At 38.7% G+C, this 23,272-nt stretch overlaps 1 protein-coding gene across 1 annotated transcript in view; it reads right to left on the bottom strand.

Annotated features, from left to right (window-relative positions):
• The window catches only part of LOC149251673 (Ypt/Rab-GAP domain of gyp1p superfamily protein), a 452,310-nt gene that overhangs the window by 336,556 nt on the left and 92,482 nt on the right, over positions 1 to 23,272 (bottom strand). Inside the window, exon 3 of the mRNA XM_089459518.1 lies at positions 16,395 to 16,498. Within this exon, the coding sequence (XP_089315644.1) occupies positions 16,395 to 16,498 (104 nt within the window). The remainder of the gene's footprint in view (positions 1 to 16,394; positions 16,499 to 23,272) is intronic.

Genomic DNA, 23,272 nt, shown 5'->3' with positions numbered 1-23,272 from the left:
TGTATGAATGAGAATGATACAGATGAGAGTAAGAACCTACTTATATACCCTAGGCAGGTGTCCCTTTATGAACGGTCATGTCCTTAGGGACATACCTCTCCATTAACTAATTACTAATTCATCATTATTTATTATGTGTTATTATTATTATTATTATTATTATTATATATATAACAAGCAATTATCACAGTTGGAGAAGGACGAGTTTCTCTCTTGTTTTGTGGGTCGAATCTTCTAAGATAAAAGTTGAGGACAAAGGTGGGAAGTAGGCTAGAGTTCTGGAGTTTAGTAGCACGAGTTTCCTTTCTTTGGAGTGTGAGTTACATTTTTCCTTTGATGGGCTGAAGTCTACGTCCAAAGGATAGAAGTTCCATCCAGAACCAGACCGGTCATTGAATCGATAGACACCACGGACAAGGCACCGATTAGAACCAGACAGAAACTGGTGAAAAAACGGGACCAAAAAACTGGTCAACCAAAAACACATAGAATATTCAAATTTTAAAGAAAAACATACATAAACCATTTATACACAATTAAGCAAAAGTTCTCATTTATATAGCATGTAAGGGTGCACATAACCAAAATGGCACCAAGTGCAATCCATCTCTAAACCGAAAATATACTAGCAAACAAGCTCCACATGGACTCTAGCATCCAAAAACAAATTATGCTACAGCAAATACCTATATATCATCAAAATCATTGCCTATATTGGGATCTCCATCATCAATACGACCCTCTAAGCATTAAAATAAGATAGAAAAAGCATAGCATGTCGAGTCAAGATTTTGTTTGAGTGATGGGTACTTTTTTTAGTAGGCTCATGATAGAGGAGTTCCTAACATCAAGGTACATAGAGGGCTTGGTGCTCTTGATTAAATACTAGTTCCATACCCTTCTACATGAAAAAATCCAATGTAGAGTTGCAATCCCCCCAATCCTGAAATCCTGGAAAACTTGTTAAGTCTGGATGGATTTTGAGTGAGATCTAAAATTCTACTTTCTCCATATGAAATCCAATGAGGTCAGAACCACTCTCAAACATCCTGAGTCATTTCATGGTAATGTTACAAATTTAAGTAAAAGGACGAAAATGAAAGATAAATGAGAATGTCACTCTTACTTAATTACATAGTATTAGGGAATATGGTCACATACTAGGCTTCCCCTGTCATAAATCAATGCTTTTATGAAAAAAAATTGTGTTCAAAGAGTCCTTGGCAGCAATGTACAAAACCAGCCGGTTCTTGACCGGTTCGGTACTGAACCAGCCAAAACGGTTCAGGTCACCAGTCCAAACCGGTTTTGGCCTCAAATCAGTCAGACCGGTCCTAATAACACTGGTTCCATCCATACCAAAGTTAAGTTGCATGTCAGAATAAAGGGACGGGCTGTTCTCTCTTTCCTGGTCAAGTCCATTCCCAAGAAGACAATATTTGTGACTGAAAGTGAGCCACAGTTTCACTGTACGGTGTTGAGGAGGGGGCATAACAAGAAAAGGGCAGAGTAAAAGGGGCTGTCCAGCTGATTCGAACCAGAGATTAGAATCTCTCCTGCTGCATTTGTCATCAGTCCTTGGAGAGTATATTTCTGGGCTGCATTGAGGTTAAATAGAGGCTGACTCCCTGATCTTATGGACGTGCTGAGCTGCTGTGCATAGGGATTCAAATTCTGATCGTGCATATGCCTGTAGGGAGCTGATATCCAATGCCAGAATCAACTATTATTTCCAGATCTGCTTGCTGAAGTACATACCAGGTTCCAAATAATAGTTCTGTTCCTTGTAATAGTTCCAAGCCTGTATGTGAATGAGTTAATGCCTGTCGTAATTCTGGGTCATTCCCTTTGATGAAAGATGGTCAGTTCCTCACCACATGGTGTTAGACAGTGGTGTCTTTCTTGTTGAATATTTTGTGAATGATATATAGCTACTTGAGTTTAATTTTCTGGTCTTGTAATGACTTAATTGGATATATATTGGAGAAATGTGCACCTACAGCTAACAGATAGCAAACTGTTTGACAAAAAGCATCACTGAAACTCTCACATAGATTCAGAAATTTATTGAAAACTAGGAGATTTTGTGGAAAGGAATTTTACACAACCATGGTTTTGTAGGATATGAGCCAAAGAATGATGCAGATGAGAATCGATCCCCAGCAGTGGAGATGATTTTGATGATTTTTATCATCATGACATGTAATTATTGATTGTAGCCAGTAGCATGATATTTTTCAGACCCCAGGAGTCCAGAGGCCATTCAGAGAATCAAAGTTTATATTTTGTTTGAGATGTGTCGTACTTGGTGCCATTTTGTTATATTCATGCTTGCATGTTATATACAACAGAAAACTTTGCATTTTTGTAGTCTAAAGATTTGGATTTAACTTGTTCAGAAATCAGTTCACCAGCCTGTCCCAGTCCAATTCTGGTTTGGTCCCAGTCTAACCCTCTGCCAGTTCTGATCCCAGTTTGGGCTTTTAACACTTTGGATGTTGTCAGATAAACTGGAACTACTTCCTTAAGGAATCGCCATTTTATGTAAGTTTTCGAGAGGCCAAAGAGTCATTCAAGCAGCTGAAGCTGTATTTTTAAATCTGATTTCGCAATCTAAATTTCAGCCAAAATACCTATTTTTAGAAAAGTTGAAGATATTTTTTTTGTTGGAGCCTGGACATATATGCTAATCCCCGATCATCAGCTTGTCCCAGTCCAATTTTGGTTTGGTTCCAGTCTGACCCTCTGCTGGTTCTGATCCCAGTTTGGGTTTTTAATACTTTGGATGTTATCAGATTGTCATTTCTTCCTTGGAGGAATCGTCATTGTTATGTAACTTTTCAAGAGGCCAACGAGTCATTTAAGCAGCTGAACTTTTAGATCCGATATGGAAAATCTAATTTTCAACCATAATACCTATTTTTAGAAAAGTTGAAGATACTTTTTTTGTTGAAGCCTGGACAGGGAATCACATGTGTCCATCCTGAGAACTTCATATACAATTCTTAAGCTACATGCAAATTGATATTTAACTATGTAATGATACATTTCAAAAAAGCCCATCATATTTTAAACAGGAAAGATCCTATATTATATTTCCCTACAAAAGAACAAATTAACATTGCCAAATTTTAGTAGGTGATTAATATGACACAACCGGTAGTCTAGAAATCCATAAAATTGAGGGTAATGATGAAGGTTGACCATTCAAGATTAATGTAAGGTCAAAAATTCTCAGAAGTACACTACATTTTGAAACAAAAATGTCGAAGTTCTATTTTGAAAAAATGCCACAACATAACCATAATTATGTGATGATAAACTAACAGTTCGAGCTGACAACTTGTTGGAAAGACCAGTGTTACCAAAATCCAGATTAAATCCCGATAAAATCTCCAAATCGCGGGTTTTCCAACCACACTAGTTTTTCAACCAGATTTCATTAATTTTGCCATTTTTTTTTATTTTCTCCCGACTTTTTCAATTTTCAGACCCTTGCCATTGTATTTCCAAGTCCAACTTTTGCAACATTGGGAGAGACAGATAGACCTAATTATTATTCCAGAGAAAAGGATAAACTAGAAATACCATTCAGTTTAATTAGGCATATATACAAAATTTGATTAAAGAGCTAAAAAAGACCGATGTGTTGAAGAATCTAGGGCATTCATATTAAGGTGATTCTTCTTTAACATGATAACAATTTGTGAAGCATTTAAACAATTTATCTTAGCTTATTGTTCCATTCATTATTAGTATGTGTGTTTAGTTCATCAAACTGCCATCAAAAACAAAAGAGACAAGAACACAAATATTTGGCTTTCTGCCAAGGCTAAAACCTCTCCCTCTTGGAGAGGTAAACCCACGTAAAATTCTTCTTATAGAGATTCCATTGATGAATACCAAGACCATGACCCTTGACACAATCTGCCTCTCCAAGACCAAGACATCAATCCTCTTTCTCGAACACTGCTGAGATCATTATCTGCACCACTGCTGCATCACTGAGATTGCATCTTGAGATCTCAGGTCCTTACTGAGATCATCCTTTTCTCTGCTACCATGCCAATGTCATCATACTGCTGCTGCATGTTCACTTGATGTTCTTCTTGAATGGGATCATCAGAGATCATGATCCCATCTTATATCCATGCTAGAGATAAGGTTTCCTTGTCTCCATTATAATCATGATTATGAGCTTGTCTTCATAAGATCATTACTTTACTGAGTGACTGTTATGCTTAATAGAAACCTGGTTCAATCAAGGTCAGAGTGTGATATTACCCTCATCATAACTGTGATGTAGATATGTGCAAAGACTGTGTGTATGCGAGAGATCACTGAGATACACACATAAACAGATCTGACTACTGTGATCCCTACAGAGAATAATTATGCCGAGACAGAGATCTAGGATCATTGCGGTATCTAATAAATTGAGATCCTTCTCATCATATACATATACCTTGACTGTACTGCGATAAGCCGAGACTGTGATCATGCCAAATTTGTCATGCTCCTTCATTGTTATGGATCCGAGAATGATCATATTATTACTGCGGCTTACCAGGACTATGGAGACATTGTTGTGCCAAGGATAATCATCCAACTGAGGTCCTGTCTACTCCACCATGTATCCGCAATCATGACTGCACCTAAAACCCAAACAAGGCACAGCCAAACCCTACTGCGGCTCCCTGTCTCAACTGAAGCCTTGACTGCCTGCGGCTAGGTGCAGGGACATGTCCGAGGTTACTCCTACCTGCACCCATACAATGTATTCAACCTGCAACCCATTCGAGACCGGTACCACGCCTTCCTGCACCCTATACTCATCGAAAAAATCAGAGGATAATGCAAGTTTTGTGTGTCACATTTGCAGATACCTTGACAGGGTATTTATAGTGGTTACATCCACATATTTGAGCCGATGTGAACCATGAACCGACATGTCATTTTAACCAAGCCGACATGACTTCCATTTATTCAATAATTTCCTTTCAATCCATTTTGGAGCCGACATAAGGATTTCTTCGTTGTTATAGCTTGCAGACTTCAGTGTGCTTGTTCTTGGAGGATTGTTCTTGGTCTTGGAGGGTTGATACACATTGTTGAAGACTAGTATACATTTACATAAGCTCTTAAAGAGCTTTTACATATGACAATCCTAAAGACATCAAGAAGAAGTCTTTTGACTTATTACATTTCTTGCTCATGAAACCCATGCAACAAGATATACAAAATATAATTTATTCTCTTTATTACATCATTTACAAAGATCATGTCTTTATGAAGACCAAACCTAGTTACATTTTCTTCAACAATATGTTGGTTGCAATGCAGCTATTCTCAAAAGAAGGTCATCCAGTCTCTTATCACAGGCAATTTCAACTTGGATTTCTTTCCGTTTTTATTTCTATTTTCGAAAAGTGCATCTCATATTATATTCCCGATCAGTTAGACTATGTATCGTAGGAGGGGGCAAAATACCACTATTTTGGCAACACTCCCAATATAGACAAGGGTTGAGATATCAACTACAACTTCCTTTGAACATACATGAGTGCTAAAGTAAAATGAGCAATTACAAAATCACTGAACACCAAAATTGGCCACTTTACCATGCATTGACTTCTCCACTACTATCTAACTAGATCTAGAATGTCAAACCTAAAACTCTACACAAGAATGAAACCAAAGGTCCTGTTGACCACTGGAGTGGCACCTGATGATTATATGAAGACTCCATGCCCAAGGATGATCCAGAGGACACTTGTACCATCAGATATCGTCAGTCAACAAAGTTTTTTAACTCTACTTCTATCTTCTCATCATCTTTCTTGTACCCAGATTCCACACCCCACGGGGAATTGCAATAAGTGATACTAGTAATTATGAGTTTTGAGTCTGTAACAAGCCTAGGATGTTGGGACTTGATCAGCAAACGAGTACACCTTGGAGTGTTTTTTTTATCTGGTTACTTATCCCTTCTTTTTCAGAGGCGGATAATTTTCTAGGTTTTTTCACTCACGTTTTACCCCAAGTTGGAGTAACAGTTTGAAGGTTGAGCCCTTGACACATCTTAGTGTCTAGAGTTGATGTATATTACCATACTAGATCACACAAAAAAATTTGTGGAATTTGATTAGGTCTAGGTAGTCATTTTTTAATTTTTTAGATTTTGCCGCAGATCAAAAATTGCAAATAAAATTGTATTTAAATTGTAATAAATGTAGTCTAGAGAAATTGTATGGGATATGAGTAATCAAAATTACACCTCACCCTCAACTTTCTACTATGACACACTTTGAAGGGTTAATAATGTGTTTTGGACCCTAAAAACCCACTTTTCCTAAGTTTAGTGTGAAATCTAGCAATTAATTAAGCCAGAAATTAAATAAATGGAGAAAAATAAATATCCCCACATGCTAAATGTTGTGGAAATGAGGTGGAAAATTATGGGCAGTCAAAGTGAAGTCCCAAGGTGATGTGGACTCCTAAAATCAAGGAAAGGACATGTGCTAGAATAGAATCGAATTTCTGGCACTAAATGAAAAAGTTGCTTGGAAATTCAAACTTGTGAAGTTAATGCACATTTGGGAGGATTTGGGAGAATATTTGGTGGAGATTTTTGTGTGAAATTGTCCCCACATGGGTTACCACCCATATACACTTGTCATTCCACCATAAAATTCGAATTTGGCACATAAGGGAAGAAGAAAATGATGTCCACTTGCCAGAATTCGATTTCTGCACTTGGCATTGTAGCTCCATTCAACAAATTCGAATTTCTCTTTGGGATTGTCACCTCATGCCACTTGTTTAATCACTTCTACATTGGGATTGGCTCCTGTTGGACACCTAATCCTAAATGGGTTAGTGTGGAAGCTGAATAGACTAAGTAGTCCAAGAGACCTTGGGATGTGAAACCCAATGGTCAAACAATGTACTATAAATGTATATCATTTGTCAATAAAAATTGTACTGCATGTCTTATCTTTCATATTTTCTCTTGTTGCCCATATGTGTTTAACATGGTATCAGAGCAGGCGTATTCCTGCCCTGCATAATTAATACCCTGAAGGCATATTACTGACTTGTAGGTAGGTGTAGGCAACAGGGTCAACAGGTCCATACACACTAACTTTGTTATCTTGTTATTAATCCATCAAATTATCTTAATTGAAATTATCTATGTTTGTCCAATAAATACCGTTAGGAATGTGTTGAACAAATCTTTTGCTCCACTGTTTGAAATGGATTCAGGGCTGCACCCAGGCAGCAAAAAAGGAAACTAGCAGCAGGCTAACACAAATTTGTGTTGTCCCTTTAACAATTGTTTACAGATGGTGGGATAATGGGATTCCCTCTCTTCAATCATAGCACACAAAAGGATGCTAACAAACGTGCCACCCATGGACAATGCAGCCTCAGGTTGGATGAGAGATATATTGTTTTGTAACTATTGGCATAACCCTAATCTTTATTTCCCTCGTTGCTCATATCACATTTTGGCATAACTTTATTGGATTTGGGCATCTCTATTTTAAGAAATATTGGTTTAAAAGCTAAGTCACCAGACATGTCCTTCCCCACCCCCCCATGTATCGCAAACCTTGCATGTTCGACACGAGTTTGACTCTGTCCTATTCGTAGGACACGAGTTTGACATGTGTCAAACACATGCCCTACTGGTGTCCTGAAATTTGGACACGTGTCATGTGAAAAAAAATCCCAAAATCAATTTATTGTCTCATTCTCACACAATTCAATCACAATTTTGGAGCTCTCAAAGGTTTTGATGTGCAGCTAAGGGAAATTAAGCAATGTTAGAAGGGATTCCAATTTCCAAGTGTTGGAAAGTGGATTTGTCCAAGCCCTACTAATGTTTTTAATCGTAATGTTAAATTCTTACAGTGAAAAGATGAAAATGAAATATAAAATCCTTTTACTTAAATTTTTAACATTACCACGAAATGACTCAAGATGTTTGAGAGTGGTTTCAACTCATTGGATTTCATATGGAGAAAGTAGAATTTTAGATTGCACTCAAAAACCAGCAAACTTAACAGTTTTCAGGATTTCAAGATCGCGGAGATTACAACATTTATGTTGCAGTTTGTCATGTATGAGGGTATTGTAGAAATTTCTCATTTCCCACCCCGGTTTTCAGTTTCTCCTTATTTCTCCCATATAGTTAAATGCCCTTTCCCATAACCATACATTTAACAAGCTGAAAAAAAATAAATTTGCTGAAAACACAAATTCTGGAAATTTTACAGAATGCTGGAAATTGCAGAAATAAAAATCAGCAATAATAAACAGCCATTAAAACACATTTAAACACTGAGATTTTTGGTCAATGTGACCCTGGAAAAACCCCCTACAACTCTTGGGGAAAACCAGTTTGAGAGCTCTTCTTTATTTCTGGAAAATGCCTTTTTACAGTAGGAGAAATGTTCAGCAAAAAAATCAGCAAACAGACTTTTACAACTTATCTCAGCCTTGCTGAAACTCAGCCTTGCTGATACACCGCTGTTGTTGCTGATACACCGCTGCTGTTGCTGATACACAGCTGCTGATACACCGCTGTTGTTGCTGATACACAGCTGTTGATACACCGCTGTTGTTACTGATACACCGCTGCTGATACACTGTTGTTGTTGCTGATACACAGCTGCTGATACACCGCTGCTGTTGCTGATACACCGTTGTTGTTGCTGATACACCGCTACTGTTGCTGATACACAGCTGCTGATACACCGCTGCTGATACACCGCCCAGAAATCACCCTTGCTCTCTTGCTCTCCTTCTCTCAATCTACTCATGAAAGAATTGAATCGAATGTGATCTTTTCCTCCTTTTCCTCCCTTAATATAACTCCAAGTGACTTTTGGGTGATCCAAGTGACTTTTGGGTGATCTCTAAATCCAATGGCTGAAATAGATTTAGATCAATGGCTGAGATTAAATGCTCATTTAAATCTCACTTTTTATTTTTTAATTCACCCCACTTTAATAAAGACCCACTTAGTCATTTATTTCCAAAGTCACTTTTCCTTTCTAATTTTTCATTGACTTTATAAGAGTCACTTTAAAATTAGACTTAGTAACTTTATCACTTAAAGTCACTTTTAAATTAAATTTAACTTTATAAAATTATAAAGTCACTTTAGGAGAAAAATTAAATTCTTTTGAACACATTTCCCTAGACCAAAGATCAAAGCCTAAGGGAACCACCTGTCCTCCGGTACCAAATTTCAACACTCCCTCTTACCGAGGAAGGTGTTCCTCACCACACCCATCTTGTCTCTGAAGTAGACATGCTTGCCCCGTGGTAAGTCTTTGGTAAGAATATCTGCAACCTGCTCATCAGTGGAAATATACTCAAGCTTCACAGCTCCCTTCTGAACATAGTCTTTGGTGAAATGATATCTGATCCCGATATGCTTTGACCTGTCATGAAATACTTGGTTCTCCGTGAGTTTAATGCAACTCTGAATATCACAGTAAATCACTGAAGGTCTCAACGACTGACCAAATAAGCCAAACAACATCTTGCGAAGCCAGATAGCCTCACAACTAGCTAGACTGGCTGCCATATACTCTGCTTCCGCTGAACTCAGTGCTACTGATTGTTGCTTCCGGCTGAACCATGACACTACTGCTGAACCCAACCCAAAATAGCACCCTGAAGTGCTCTTCCTATCAGAAGCACAACCTGTCCAATCAGAATCAGTGTATCCTGCCAATCTCACTCCATCTCCCTGCCTGTAGTCCAGACCATAATTCACTGTCCCCTGCAAGTACCGCAAAATGTGTTTTGCAGCCACCCAGTGAACCTTCCTAGGCTCACACATAAACTGACTCATCGTGTTGACTGCAAAACAGATATCTGGTCTAGTGTTGACCAAATACATCAAGGAACCAATCGGCTGCCTGTACAATGTGGGATCCACCAACTCGGAATCCGAAGCATGAAGCTTCTTCCAGTTGGTGATCATCGGTGTCGACATGGGTCTATATCCATCTGGTGGATCTTCCAACCCATCTCTGCTGCTATCGATATAATGGAGCGGATCGAAGTATATCGAGCCACGGGAGCGAAGGTCTCCTCATAATCAACTCCCTCTACCTGGGAGAACCCTCTAGCCACAAACCTCGCTTTGAATTTCTCAATGCTGCCATCTGCAGCATGCTTTACCTTGTAAAGCCATCTGGAGGTAACCACGGATTTGCCCTCAGGCCTCGGCACCACCTCCCAAACATCATTCTTCATGATAGAAGAATACTCCTCCTGCACGGCCTCTCTCCAGACCTGCTGGCTAGCTGCCTCCTCATAGCCAGAAGGCTCAGAGTCAAGGATGCTGGTAACCATCGCCATATAGCTACAAAACCTCTCAGGTGGTCTACTCTCTCTGACCGGCCTCTTCGGCTCAGCAACAGATGAGGCATCTCTCAAGGTGTCCTGAAGCCACTTGGGCTTTCTCTTCCCTGAGCATGCTTCTCCAATAGGAGAATGAAACTCCTCCTCATCACCATTAGTAGCCTAAACTCCTGACTGTCTGTCTGTTGTCCTCCTGCCTGCACCTGAACCTGTAGAAGCTGAGGCACCGTGTGAACTGTCCATCAATGGACTCCCTAGTGAACTTCTCTGTGAACTGCTCTGCATGCTGCCCGGAGCACCACCCCTCTGGCTCGGCGAGCCACTGTTCACTGACGAACCTGACATCGTCATAGATGTACCTCTGGATCCTCCTGATCCCTGCCCACTGGATCCCTGCGACTAACTCAACTGCTGCTGAGGGTCTGGCTGATCCAGATACTCTAACTCCCGTGACCTCCTAAAGGCCCTGTCCTCCTCGAACTTCACATCCCGTCTAACAACAACTCTCCTCTGTGCAGGAATGTAAATCCGAAAGGCCTTTGAGGTCTCACTATAGCCCACAAAGATACCCTTCTCTGCGGTGGGCTCTAGTTTGGTCCTCTTCTCCTTGGGTATATAGGAGTATGTAATGCATCCAAAGATATGAAGATGACCAATATCAGGCTTCTTCCCAGAGAAAGCCTCCTCCGGAGTCATGTGCCCCAAGGCACGATGCGGACTCCTGTTCTGCAAGTAAACAGCTGTGTTGCAAGCCTCTGCCCACAATAACAATGGCAACCCCTGATCATGTAACATGGCTTTGGCAGCCCCTATGATGGATCTGTTCTTCCTCTCCGCAACCCCGTTCTGCTGGGGGTTGTAAGGAACAGTGAACTCCCTCCTAATGCCTGCCTCCGCACAATAGTCAACAAACTCTCCAAGGGTGTACTCTCCTCCATTGTCCGACCTCAAGGACTTGATCTTTCGACCTGTCTGAGTCTCCACAAGAGCTCTGAACTCCTGAAACCGCTTGAAGACCTCACTCTTGGTCTTCAAAAAATAAATCCAGGTCCTCCTGCAGTGATCATCGATGAATAAAACATAGTACTCATATCCACTCAAGGAAACATGAGACATCCGACCGCTCACATCGGAATGAATCAAATCAAGTATCCCCGTCGCTCTACTGTCACTGCTGGGAAAAGGGGATTTGGCAAACTTGCCCATCACACAACCTCTGCGAGTATCAAAGTGATCAGTACTGAAATCTAGCACACCTGTAGTGATCTCCCGCAATGTCCTCAAGGCTCCATGATACATATGTCCCATCCTGCGGTGCCAAATCTCACACAGCTCAGAACTGCTAGCTCTGCTGTCGGTATTACTGCTCAATGCCAAAAGGGGCTGGAATGCAAACTTGTACACCTTTGCATGGCATACACCTATCACTCTAGCTGAATCAGCTGGAGTGCCCCTGGGATACATCAACACCTGTCCTCCCCTGAACAGTACTTCATATCCTCTGTCCTCCAAAGCTGAGACAGATATGAGGTTCTTCCTCATCCCTGGCACATAAAGAACCTCTAACACCTTCAAGGGAGGTTTGGACTCCCTCTGAAATGTCACTGTCCCCACCCCGACTACTCTAACAACTCTGTCATCACCGAATACTACCTCAATATCAGTGCCACTCTCTGAAAGCTCTGAGAAGTACTCACGGACTCCTGTCTTATGACGTGAAGCCCCACTGTCCACATACCAGATAACTGAAGATGCTCCGCTAATCGAGGGAAAAGCATGCTCCCTCTGAACCTGTGTGGCAGGTGATCCTGCACTAGAGGACTCACACGTAGTGAACGCAAACTCTCGGTCAAAACGACCAGCAAAGTCCTCAATCTTTGCTGAAGTTGCCACGTCCTGGTTCTTCCCTTTCTTCTTCTTCTTCTCCGGACACACAACTGCATAGTGTCCCATCTTTTGACAATTCCAACACTTCACCTTGGAATAGTCCTTCTGTGTGTTCCCCTGTTTACCTTTACCTTTGCCTTTGCCCCCACCACTGCTTGTGGAAGCCTGCTTCTTCCCTTTGCCTTTCTTGCCTCCTGCCACCAATGCTACATCCTCATCCTGCTCAACTGGCTTAGCTGCCCCAAGCTGACCTTTCCTGATCTCTGTCTGAATGCAATCATCCCAAAACTTCTCCCATGTGGGAAGGGTCTCACGTGCACAAACCCCATCAACAAAGTTCAACCATGAACGGGGGAGGTCATTCACTGCAATCCGCACCAACTCGGTGGATGTATGGCCTCTCCAATCGCTGCCAACTCATCTCTCACATTAATAATCTTTGTGAGATATCCAGCTGCACTATCATTACCCATCTTAATGTTCTTCAGCTTCTCCTTCAGGACCATCTTTTGGTTCTCATTGGTACTCTGGTAGAGATTGGACAATGTTGTCCACATCTCATGGGCATTGCTCTTTCCTCTCACATGTGGAATGCAATGGTCTTTGATTCCGTCTAGAATCAGCCTCTTACCCTTGTTGTTCTTTTTATTATAAGCTGTCAACTGAGTAGCATCAGTAGGCACAACAACAGGGTTCTGTGTGGTATGCACCATGATATCCCAGACTTCTGCCTCCTCAAAGATACTCTGCATTCTCTCCTTCCAAACGTTGTAATTTATATGCCCATCCAGCCTATCCTCCACCCTCAATCCCAATGACATCCTGCTGTCCTAAAACTGAAAAATAGCACTGCTGTAATAAAGGTAAAACTGTTGTTTATGAAAAAATTCAGCTTGCTGGAATTTTCTGAGTGAAAAATCAGCAACTGTAATTTTTCCTTTTGCTGTCCCAAACTGCCCTTCAGCACTCAACCTCTAATACCATGTAGAAATTTCTCATTTCCCACCCCGGTTTTCAGTTTCTCCTTATTTCTCCCATATAGTTAAATGCCCTTTCCCATAACCATATATTTAACAAGCTGAAAAAAATAAATTTGTTGAAAACACAAATTCTGGAAATTTTACAGAATGCTGGAAATTGCAAAAATAAAAATCAGCGATAATAAACAGCCATTAAAACACATTTAAACACTGAGATTTTTTGTCAATGTGACCCTGGAAAAACCCCCTACAACTCTTGGGGAAAACCAGTTTGAGAGCTCTTCTTTATTTCTGGAAAATGCCTTTTTACAGTAGGAGAAATGTTCAGCAAAAAAATCAGCAAACAGACTTTTACAACTTATCTCAGCCTTGCTGAAACTCAGCCTTGCTGATACTCCGCTGCTGATACACCGCTGCTGTTGCTGATACACCGCTGTTGTTGCTGATACACCGCTGCTGATACACCGCTGTTGTTGCTGATACACCGCTGCTGATACACCGCTGTTGTTGCTGATACACAGCTGCTGATACACCGCTGCTGTTGCTGATACACTGCTGCTGATACACCGTTGTTGTTGCTGATACACCGCTGCTGTTGTTGATACACCGCTGCTGTTGTTGATACACCGCTGTTGTTGCTGATACACAGCTGTTGATACACCGCTGCTGATACACCGCCCAGAAATATCCCTTGCTCTCTTGCTCTCCTTCTCTCAATCTGCTCATGAAAGAATTGAATCGAATGTGATCTTTTCCTCCTTTTCCTCCCTTAATATAACTCCAAGTGACTTTTGGGTGATCTCTAAATCCAATGGCTGAAATAGATTTAGATCAATGGCTGAGATTAAATGCTCATTTAAATCTCACTTTTTATTTTTTAATTCACCCCACTTTAATAAAGACCCACTTAGTCATTTATTTCCAAAGTCACTTTTCCTTTCTAATTTTTCATTGACTTTATAAAAGTCACTTTAAAATTAGACTTAGTAACTTTATCACTTAAAGTCACTTTTAAATTAAATTTAACTTTATAAAATTATAAAGTCACTTTAAGAGAAAAATTAAATTCTTTTGAACAATTTTCCCTAGACCAAAGATCAAATTCTAAGGGAACCACTTGTCCTCCGGTACCAAATTTCAACAGGTATGCAACTAGCATTTAATTAAAAGCACCAAGCCCTCTATGTATCTTGGTGTTCCTGACATTGATTGTTGAACTCCTCTACCATGACCATAGTAAAAATGCACCCATCACTCAAACAGAATCTCAATTTAACATGTTAAGTGTCTTCTATCTTATTTTAATGCTTAGTGGGTGATGTTGATGATGAGAATCTCAATATAGACAATGATTTTGATGATATATAGTACTAGTTATTTGTTGTAGCATAATTTTTTGGACTATACAGGCCATTTACTGTAATGACCCATCTCGAATTACAGATAGAATATGACTATTAGCATGCATACGAGACATGCATATGATAGCTACATATGCATGCATTGCATGCACTACACTAGTATACGTGCTAACTAATTATGAAAAGTGCAATGAATAAATTATTGACATACTGAGTAAATACCTAACTCGCCATAACATAATGAACTTATTGAGGGAATTACTTGCTATGTATACTTGTTATTTTCATGTCCTATTTATTCTTTCTTAGTAGCTCTTCTTTTATCATCATTCTCATATCCTGATGATGGATCCCATTTGGGATTTGAAACATTGGTATAAAAATGTTCATACTGTGGATTCTCCGGTCACTGATTCAAAAAATATATAATTAACATATTATTCAGAATAAAAGCAAATACAAATGATTATATAAAATAAAACGGTAACTATCATATTAATAATTATATTAACTAAATGGGAACTATAATATAATATTATATTAATTATTATTAATTATTAATTATTAATAATATTAATGAAATTATATATTTTATATTAAATATAATATAAAGGAATTAAAGGAAATAAATTATTAACTAAAAGAAATTTAATTATATACATATGTTATATCAACTAAAGGAACCAAATAACAACGTCCAAAGTACATATGACAAAAAAATTTAAATAAACCTTTTGACAAGGACATAACCGACTCAATCAATTCATAATGTTATTGACCGGCTGTAAAAAGGGAAAAAAGACCACTCTGGATTTCCACGTGTCAGAGAGCAGGGAATATAGATCAGATGAAAATGCTGGGAGACGGTGGTTTTGGGGAATATAAGGATAAGGGATATGACATAGAAGGGGGTCTCGATTTTGCCTTTCCAGTGAAGGGAAGGGAGGAGGAAATACAGAGAGAGTCACAAACAGAGGAGGAATTTTGAGGAATTGTTCTTGGAATTTTGGGCACAGGGGACAAAAGACCTCAAATACAGAGTCTTCTGGATCTGGGAACTGAAAAGGTTAATCCCAGAGTAGGCTGGGAGGAAACAGTTGGTTTGGTGCAATTTGGGAGCAACAACAGCCAAAATCAACCCAAGCAAGATTTACAAGTAATTATCTGCATTTAAATTTCTTCAGTATCAGTTAAATTTCCAATTACTTGTGAAATTAGGCATTAAGGTTGGTGAAAATTGGATTTTACATTCACTAAAACTAGGCATTAAGTTTGTAAAAGTTGGGTTTTACATTTAGGGCCTTTTTGTTGATGTGTTTTTGGTTTAGAGATGGATTGCATTTGCACTCAATGCTATTTTGGTTACATGCATTAGTTTGTCTATTGAATTTGTATCATGATCATCTAAATCTTTTATATATTTCATATTTGAAGTGTAATTCACTAATTTTTTATATTTTTCAATATGTAATATATAATGTTTCCTCTGTGTCCTATTTCGGGGAGTCGTTGTGTCACGCGTTGGATACTTGTATTTTCATGCCCTATGTGTCTCGTGTCCTCGTTTCAGGTGACTTAGTTTAAAAGTAATACAATAAACCAAATCAAAAGCAATGTTACATCAGCCACAGGAAGCTATAGCATGTTTGCAAGGAAGAAACTCTTTCAGTGAAGATGGGAAAACTTGAATATTATGAAAGAGATGGAACAGATACTGAACATATAAATCTACTTTGCAAACCAGATACCAGAAACAATACAGTTGCTAAATATGGATTACCTTCGACGTGTTCTGAGAGAATTTCGCTCCGCAAAGCTACTTTTAGGATCAAAGCATCCCAGCAAAAACTCCCATACTTCTCCTCTTATCGATGGATGAACACCCTGATTTCACCACAGTCCGCAGTATAAATCAACCTTCCCGCAGGATATCTTCGAGGTGATACCCTATCATTATGTATTGCAATTTCAGACATAGAAAAGAAGCTGCTAGTGGGCAGAACGCACCACAGATTTTACCAAGCTATGCATTTTCCTAATCCAAAAAATATTCCTGAATATAAATCCTTTCTGTGGCAACCAACTTTTCCCTGTCCTTCCCCAGATGAAGAAAATTAGCTCCCATCATATAAGCATTAAAAGCAAAGAGACCAGCATGAATGCAGGCAATAGCAGTAACATGGAATTAACAGATACCATTTATAGACCAAAAATTTCCACATTTCATAGATAATTTTCAAATTTTTAGATTTTACTTTTTGGATCTGAAGATTCTGAACATACTGCACTTGAACTAAGATAGCCTAGAATAAACAGAGAATAAATCATGTTAATGTCCACAAATAACCAAAAGCTTTGATTGAGAATAAGCAAAAGTGAGCATCAACAAGGAGTGCCTTGTTAGTTTACCCATTGTGGCCTCGGGCACACTGCTTAAGTTGTTCCATAAAAATGTGTGGAGTTGGTGCTTCGCATGAGTGGGCATACCTACTTTTGCAAATGTGTGGGTGTGTATCTACTTTGGCAAATGTGTAAGCATGTACCTATCTTTGTACATGTTGGTTGCACTACTTCAGTTAGTTACTTGGAGAAACATGCCTGGCACAAGTTGTCATGTAACCACCTACCCTTAGCACATGTAAGACAGATGAGTTAGGGTTAAAATGGACCTTGTCAAGATGGAGCACCTCGCTTGTGGCCTAACTCTGTTGGGTGGACCTTGTCAAGATGGAGCACTTCGCTTGTGGCCGAACTCTGTTTGGTGGAGCTAGTCTAGGTTTTTACTTGTAACCCCCTTCTCTTGTTCTATAAAACTTTAAAAGGGAAGGTGAGGTGCGTTTCTTAAAAGCATCAAACTAGAGAAAAGAGTAGTGAGATGTAATAGCTAAGGTGTTCTAGTTATAATGTTTTGCTTTGAGTTTGTGATACATTGATCAGTTTTATATTGTAAGCTTGGAAGAAGCTGATTTTGGTTAACATAATCTTCCTTTTCCACTGTAATAAAAAGATTTGTGATTGTTGCTGCATATTGAGTACACTGATCTGAATTTTACATAATTGATTTCTACCTGCAGTCAGGCTAGTGCTGAGCTGATTTACCATGTCAATATAATTTTCAAATCTGATTTTTATTCTACTTATTGTGCAGGTGTTGAACTAATTTAGTATTCGGATCTGATTTTCAGAATTATCTTTTCTTAGATCCATCAGTTTTTTGCTGCTATAGCAATCTCGCTATTGATATGCGGTGTCTACACTCTTGAATCTTCTATATAGCATTTTGGTTTATGCAGATCTGAAGTTTTGGAATGTGTTTCACAAGTTTTCAGATTCAGTTGTAGGGTATATGTTCTGTGAATGCAGATCTGTTGTCAACGGTGAAATTCTGACACGGTATCAAAGATGCACCACTATAATTTTCCATCCAAGTGCACAAAGAATTCATCTACCTGAGAGAGGTAGTTGAGAGCAAAAGATTCCAATAGGTGTGATGACCAGAAAGCTCTAGTAATTATTGGTGAAGATCCATTCCTGTGGAAGGTTAGTGTGTGTGACACTTAAGAAACTCCAACAATTGAAAAAAAAGAATTCATGCTCAAGAGGGTTGAATTGAAACTGTGATAGGTTGCTTCTTTGGCTGATCTATTTTGATTAAAGTTCTGTTCACAATGACTTCAGGAATAGCTAACTAGATGCCAGGGCTCAAAGAGTGTGACTAACTAAAGGGAGCTTCAAATTTCACCAATCAGAAATGTATGTTGCAGATGCTAATGGAAGAGATGCACCTCTGGAACTTAGTGCTCATTGCCTTAAACAGTTTATCATCACCATGGAAGCTTCTTGCAAAAGGTTCTATGATCAAGAACACCTGCAGGCTGCTAATTTATTAGAAGCTTTTGGATGCATTTATCCAATAAGAACACAAGACAAGAACAGAAACTAGAACCAATGAAGTTCAAAACTTAGTTCTCGTCAAGAAAATGACAAAAGGTGCAACCAAAGGAGGACCCAAGAGGGGTATGAAAGAAGACGCATGTTCTTCTAACCATGGTAAGAAGGATTTGTCATGTGACATGTTTAAAGTTCCAAAGCCTTACTATGCTAGCCAATGTCTTGAAAAGAAGACAAGCACCAATAACAGTAATTTACAATGAATGTAGAAGCATCAACCAAAGTGGATGAGTTAGCATCCAAGGTTTTGAAACCACTTTATCTATGGCTTCATGCCTTTCCATCAATACCACTCCTAGTGTTGGTTGGTATGTATTTTGAAAAAACAAAAACATATATATTCATGTGCATCCAAATGGATCCAAGCCATTATACACATACATGCAAAGTTTTTCATATACATATGGCAAGCAAGGGTGCATATAATCAAAATAGCATCGAGTGCAATCCAACCTTTGACCAAAAATAGATTGACAAATAACTAATACTATAACTAATACTATAAAATCATGCTATAACTAATACCTACATATCATCAAAAATCATTGCCTATATTGAGATCCTCATCATCAATATCACCCTCTAAGAATTTAAATAAGATAGAAAAAGCTTAACATGTCAAATAGAGAGTTTGTATGAGTGATGGGTACATTTTTACTAGGGTCAAGACAGATGAGTTCAACAATCAATGCCACCAACATTGAGGTACATAGAGGACTGGTGCTCTTGATTAAATGCTAGTTCCAAACCCTCATACATGACAAAATCCACTGGAACAATTCAACCCCCCAAATACTAAATCCTAAAAATTGATGAGTCTGCAAAATTTTGAGTGGGATCTAAAATTCTAATTTATCCATATGAAATCCAATGTGGTTGGAACCACTCTCAACCAGTGTTTTAAGATTCGGCCAGCTTGGAACCGATTTGGCCGAGTTGGTCCGAGTGAAGGCCTCACCGGGTCGACTCGGCCAGTCGGGGTATTACCGAGCCGGCCGAGTTGTGCTAACAGCTGTGCCGGGTTGGATGACAGTGGCCCGTGAATTAAAAAACAACGATTTTTTTTAATTTTTTTGCTTTTGGGTGACTCCAAGGTTTTCACGATGATACTTTAATGGTTTTTTGTCCCTAAATAAGTTTATCTCACTTGATCTTGAGAGGTTTGTTTAGGTGGTATCACATATGTAGTAGAGATTCCTTAAGGGATAGCTTCATTCTTTTTCAACCCTTCCAATAGGTTCTTTGCCCCTTTCTTAAAGCAAACCTAACTTTGTGGCCCCAACCTTGGCCCTCCAAAGATGAGCATTGAGCCTTGATTTGATTCCACATGATGCTACACCCCTTGATGAGCCTCCAAATGCTAAAACACTAAACTTAAAAGCTTGGACATTGGACTATTTGATGATATGCCCAAATGGACTGAAGATGCCCCCTAGCTGGCCTTGACCCTATTTTGGTGGATGGTGCCTTCTTCGAAAGCACAGATGAGGATGGTTATCATTGAGATGACTTAGGAGGGCTAGCACATCCCTCTTTGGTGCCAATGCTTACCCTTAGGGGTGCCATGTCACGTGTCCATGCCATTCGATTGTCATCATCTGCCCAATTATGTTATGTTGTAAACCAAGTCTGCATGTGTAAATTGTAAATAATCTTAGCAGATCTGAGTCATGTATGTAAATTACCTAGGCAAACCTAATTTTCTAGTGATAATCTACGTTCCAGAAGGTTTTTTGTCTCACCGACCCATGATCGGCAGAGTTTTCCTTCAGCCTAACCCCAAAGCCAGAACGGATTTTGTCATTAGAATCTTAGGGGAACCTTAGTGTGCTTCGAGTTTATGTAAAAATAATTTGGAAATAACTCTAACTATTTGGTTAGGTTATTACAAATTGTTTGATCTGCTAGATTATAGATGTCGCAGAACTGGGTGGTCTATGAGGGTCTATGTCAAACGGGTTTTCGCCCTTGAGATGTAAAATTGTAAAAGTCATGATGTAAAGTGTCTTGAGGGTTAGAAAATGTTTTAATCCCCTCATAAGTCCTAAGTCCTAGGTCCTAAGTGATTTTTCCGAAGGGCTAAGTTTGAGGATCCAAAAATAAAAAAAAAAAATTAAAAAATAGTAAAAATAATAAAAAGATGTAAATAATAAAAAAATAATAAAATTAAAAAAATTAAAAAATAATTAATAATTAAAAAATAATAAATAATAAATATTTGAAAAAATAAAATAAAATAATAATAAGGAGAAAATAAATGCAAAGTTTTAATTTTTTAATATATTAAAATACATTTAAAATTTCGACGAATGAGATTAAAAAGGATTTTGATCCTCATCCACGGTCGAGATTAGTTTGACATGGATCACTCGAACTAGCTGTTGGGAAATTTTCTTTTACATAGGGTGTTAGAGGTCATTTGAGATCAAATTCAATCTGAGAGTCGTGTGCTAAAGAAAGCTCTCTTGCATTCATTTTCTGTGCAATAAAGAAAGACTTTGGGGTTGAAATCTTGCTGGTGTTACTCTTCTGGAAATGCTATAAGATGTTTTATTTTTCTGCATAATTTTATTTTCAGTCATTGATAATAGCTTGATGAAGATTGATTTAGGCACAGGTATCTTGTCTGATCTCTTGGGTTTGAATGACAGTTTAATTTCTGAAATATAATGGCAGGTATCTCCATTTGATCTAGATTTCACTATTGTTTTCTCCCTCTATGTTAATGGTTGATTTTAAGCTGTGCAGGAAATCCCTTTTTATTAGATTACTGGGCATTCGGGGAAGTTCTCGGTTGAACCAGCCAACTCCCGGATTGCGTTTTCTGAAGGAACCAAACCAGTTTTGAGCCCGGGCTTATCATTTGAATTTTTTTTTATGAATGCATGAAGGGTTTTTTGAAGTATCTCACATTAAATTTAAATTCTGAAAATATTACTGTGGATTATTGACAAATTTGGCTGCTTGGAGCCTTCAATTTGTAATTTCTGTAATTATTTAGTTGATTTAGGGTTTTTCAATTTTGTTTCTTGCACATTTTACTTCTGGGTTTTCTGTTTTTGCCATTGCAAGTTGCAGGTAGACATCTTGAAAAAAATTTCGGAGTTTTCATTAGACAAATCTAAATGCAGGGCAATTTAAAATTTACTAGAGAATTTGCAGGGTTTTTCTGAAGAAATTTGAGGTTCTCCAAGCCATTTGTCGGTTGTTTGGGGTTTTGTTTTTCGCAAGAAAATTTTTTCGAAGGCCTCTTAGAAGGCCTCATTGTAGATCAAGAAACCAACAAATCGGGCTGAAGAAGAGCAAGGAAATCAGGTTTGGGAGATGTTCTTTCATGGAGCATGTTCCAGGGAGACTGCAGGAGCAAGGGTGGTACTAGTATCTCCAGAGAAAGAAAGCATTCAGCTGTCTTTTAAGCTGGCTTTTCAAGTCACAAACAACATAGCAGAATATGAAGCTCTGTTGTTGGGCCTTAATGCAGCTAAAGACAGAGGAATCAAGAATTTGAAGGTGTTTGGAGATGTTGATTTGATCATTCAGCAAGTAAATAAAACATTTCAGGCAAAGCACCCAAGGCTGAAGGCATACAGAGATGAGGTATGGAGAACCAGAGATTCTTTTGATTATTTTTGTATTTCATATATTCCTAGAGCCCAAAATCAGCTTGTTGATTCCCTTGCTGTTTATGCTAGTCTATTTATCCCTCCAATGCCTCCGAGACTAGTGTATGAAGTCCAAGTGAAGTATAGACCATCCTTGCCTGACAATGTCCAGCATTGGAAAGTTTTTGATGATGATGATGAGATAAATAGGTTTCTGCAAGTCATTGATGAGTTTTCTGAAATGCAAATTGACCAAGATAATGAAGCCTTGTTAGAAAACCCCAAATCCCAGCTTAGAAATAGAATTGGTAAAGAGAGCATTGTCCAGCTCCCAGCAATCATATGCCTAAGGGTTTAATTCTTTTAGAAAGACTGTTTGACCAAAATGATGTGCCTTACAAAGCTGCCCAAAAAGAAGATCAATTTGCAGTTTGTAAGCATGATATAGGAAGTCCAGGTCAGCCTAGATATGTAAATTTGTCCACTCATCTGTCAGCTAATCAAAGTGTTGAATACTACAAATTAATGAAGCAATTTGCTAATGTGTTTGCCTGGGAGTATAGTGACCTGAAAACTTATGGTAAGAAGATAATTCAGCATAAAATCCCTTTGGAGAAAGACACCATTCCTTTTAAATAGAAGTTGAGACCAATAAATCCTATGCTTCTTCCACTGATTGAAAAAGAAATTTAAAAATTGTTGGCTGCCAAGATCATAGTCCCTCTCAGATATTCCAAATGGGTAGCCAATCTAGTAGTAGTAAGGAAGAAAAGTGGAGAAATCAGACTGTGTGTTGATTTCAGAACTTTAAACAAATGCTCAAAGAAAGATAATTATCCCTTACCGAAGATGGAGCATTTGTTGTAGAAGGTCTCAGGAGCCAAAGTAAAGTCTTTTTTAGATGGTTTTTCCGGCTTTAATCAGATTGTTGTGCATCCAGATGACCAAGAGAAAATTGCATTCACCACTCCTTGGGGCACTTTTAAGTATGCCAAGATGCCTTTTGGTTTGATGAATGTTGGAGCAACCTTTCAGAGAGCTATGGATATAGCATTTGTGGGAGAGAAGGATAAATTTGTCCTTATCTACCTTGATGACATAACAG

The sequence above is a fragment of the Pinus tabuliformis genome, chromosome 7 (genome assembly GCF_031772625.1).
Source record: "Pinus tabuliformis cultivar Carrire ecotype Pingquan chromosome 7, CPIR1, whole genome shotgun sequence".
NCBI lineage: Eukaryota > Viridiplantae > Streptophyta > Pinopsida > Pinales > Pinaceae > Pinus > Pinus tabuliformis.
Note: the sequence above shows the minus strand (reverse complement) of the source record. Positions and strands in the feature narration are given on the sequence as shown.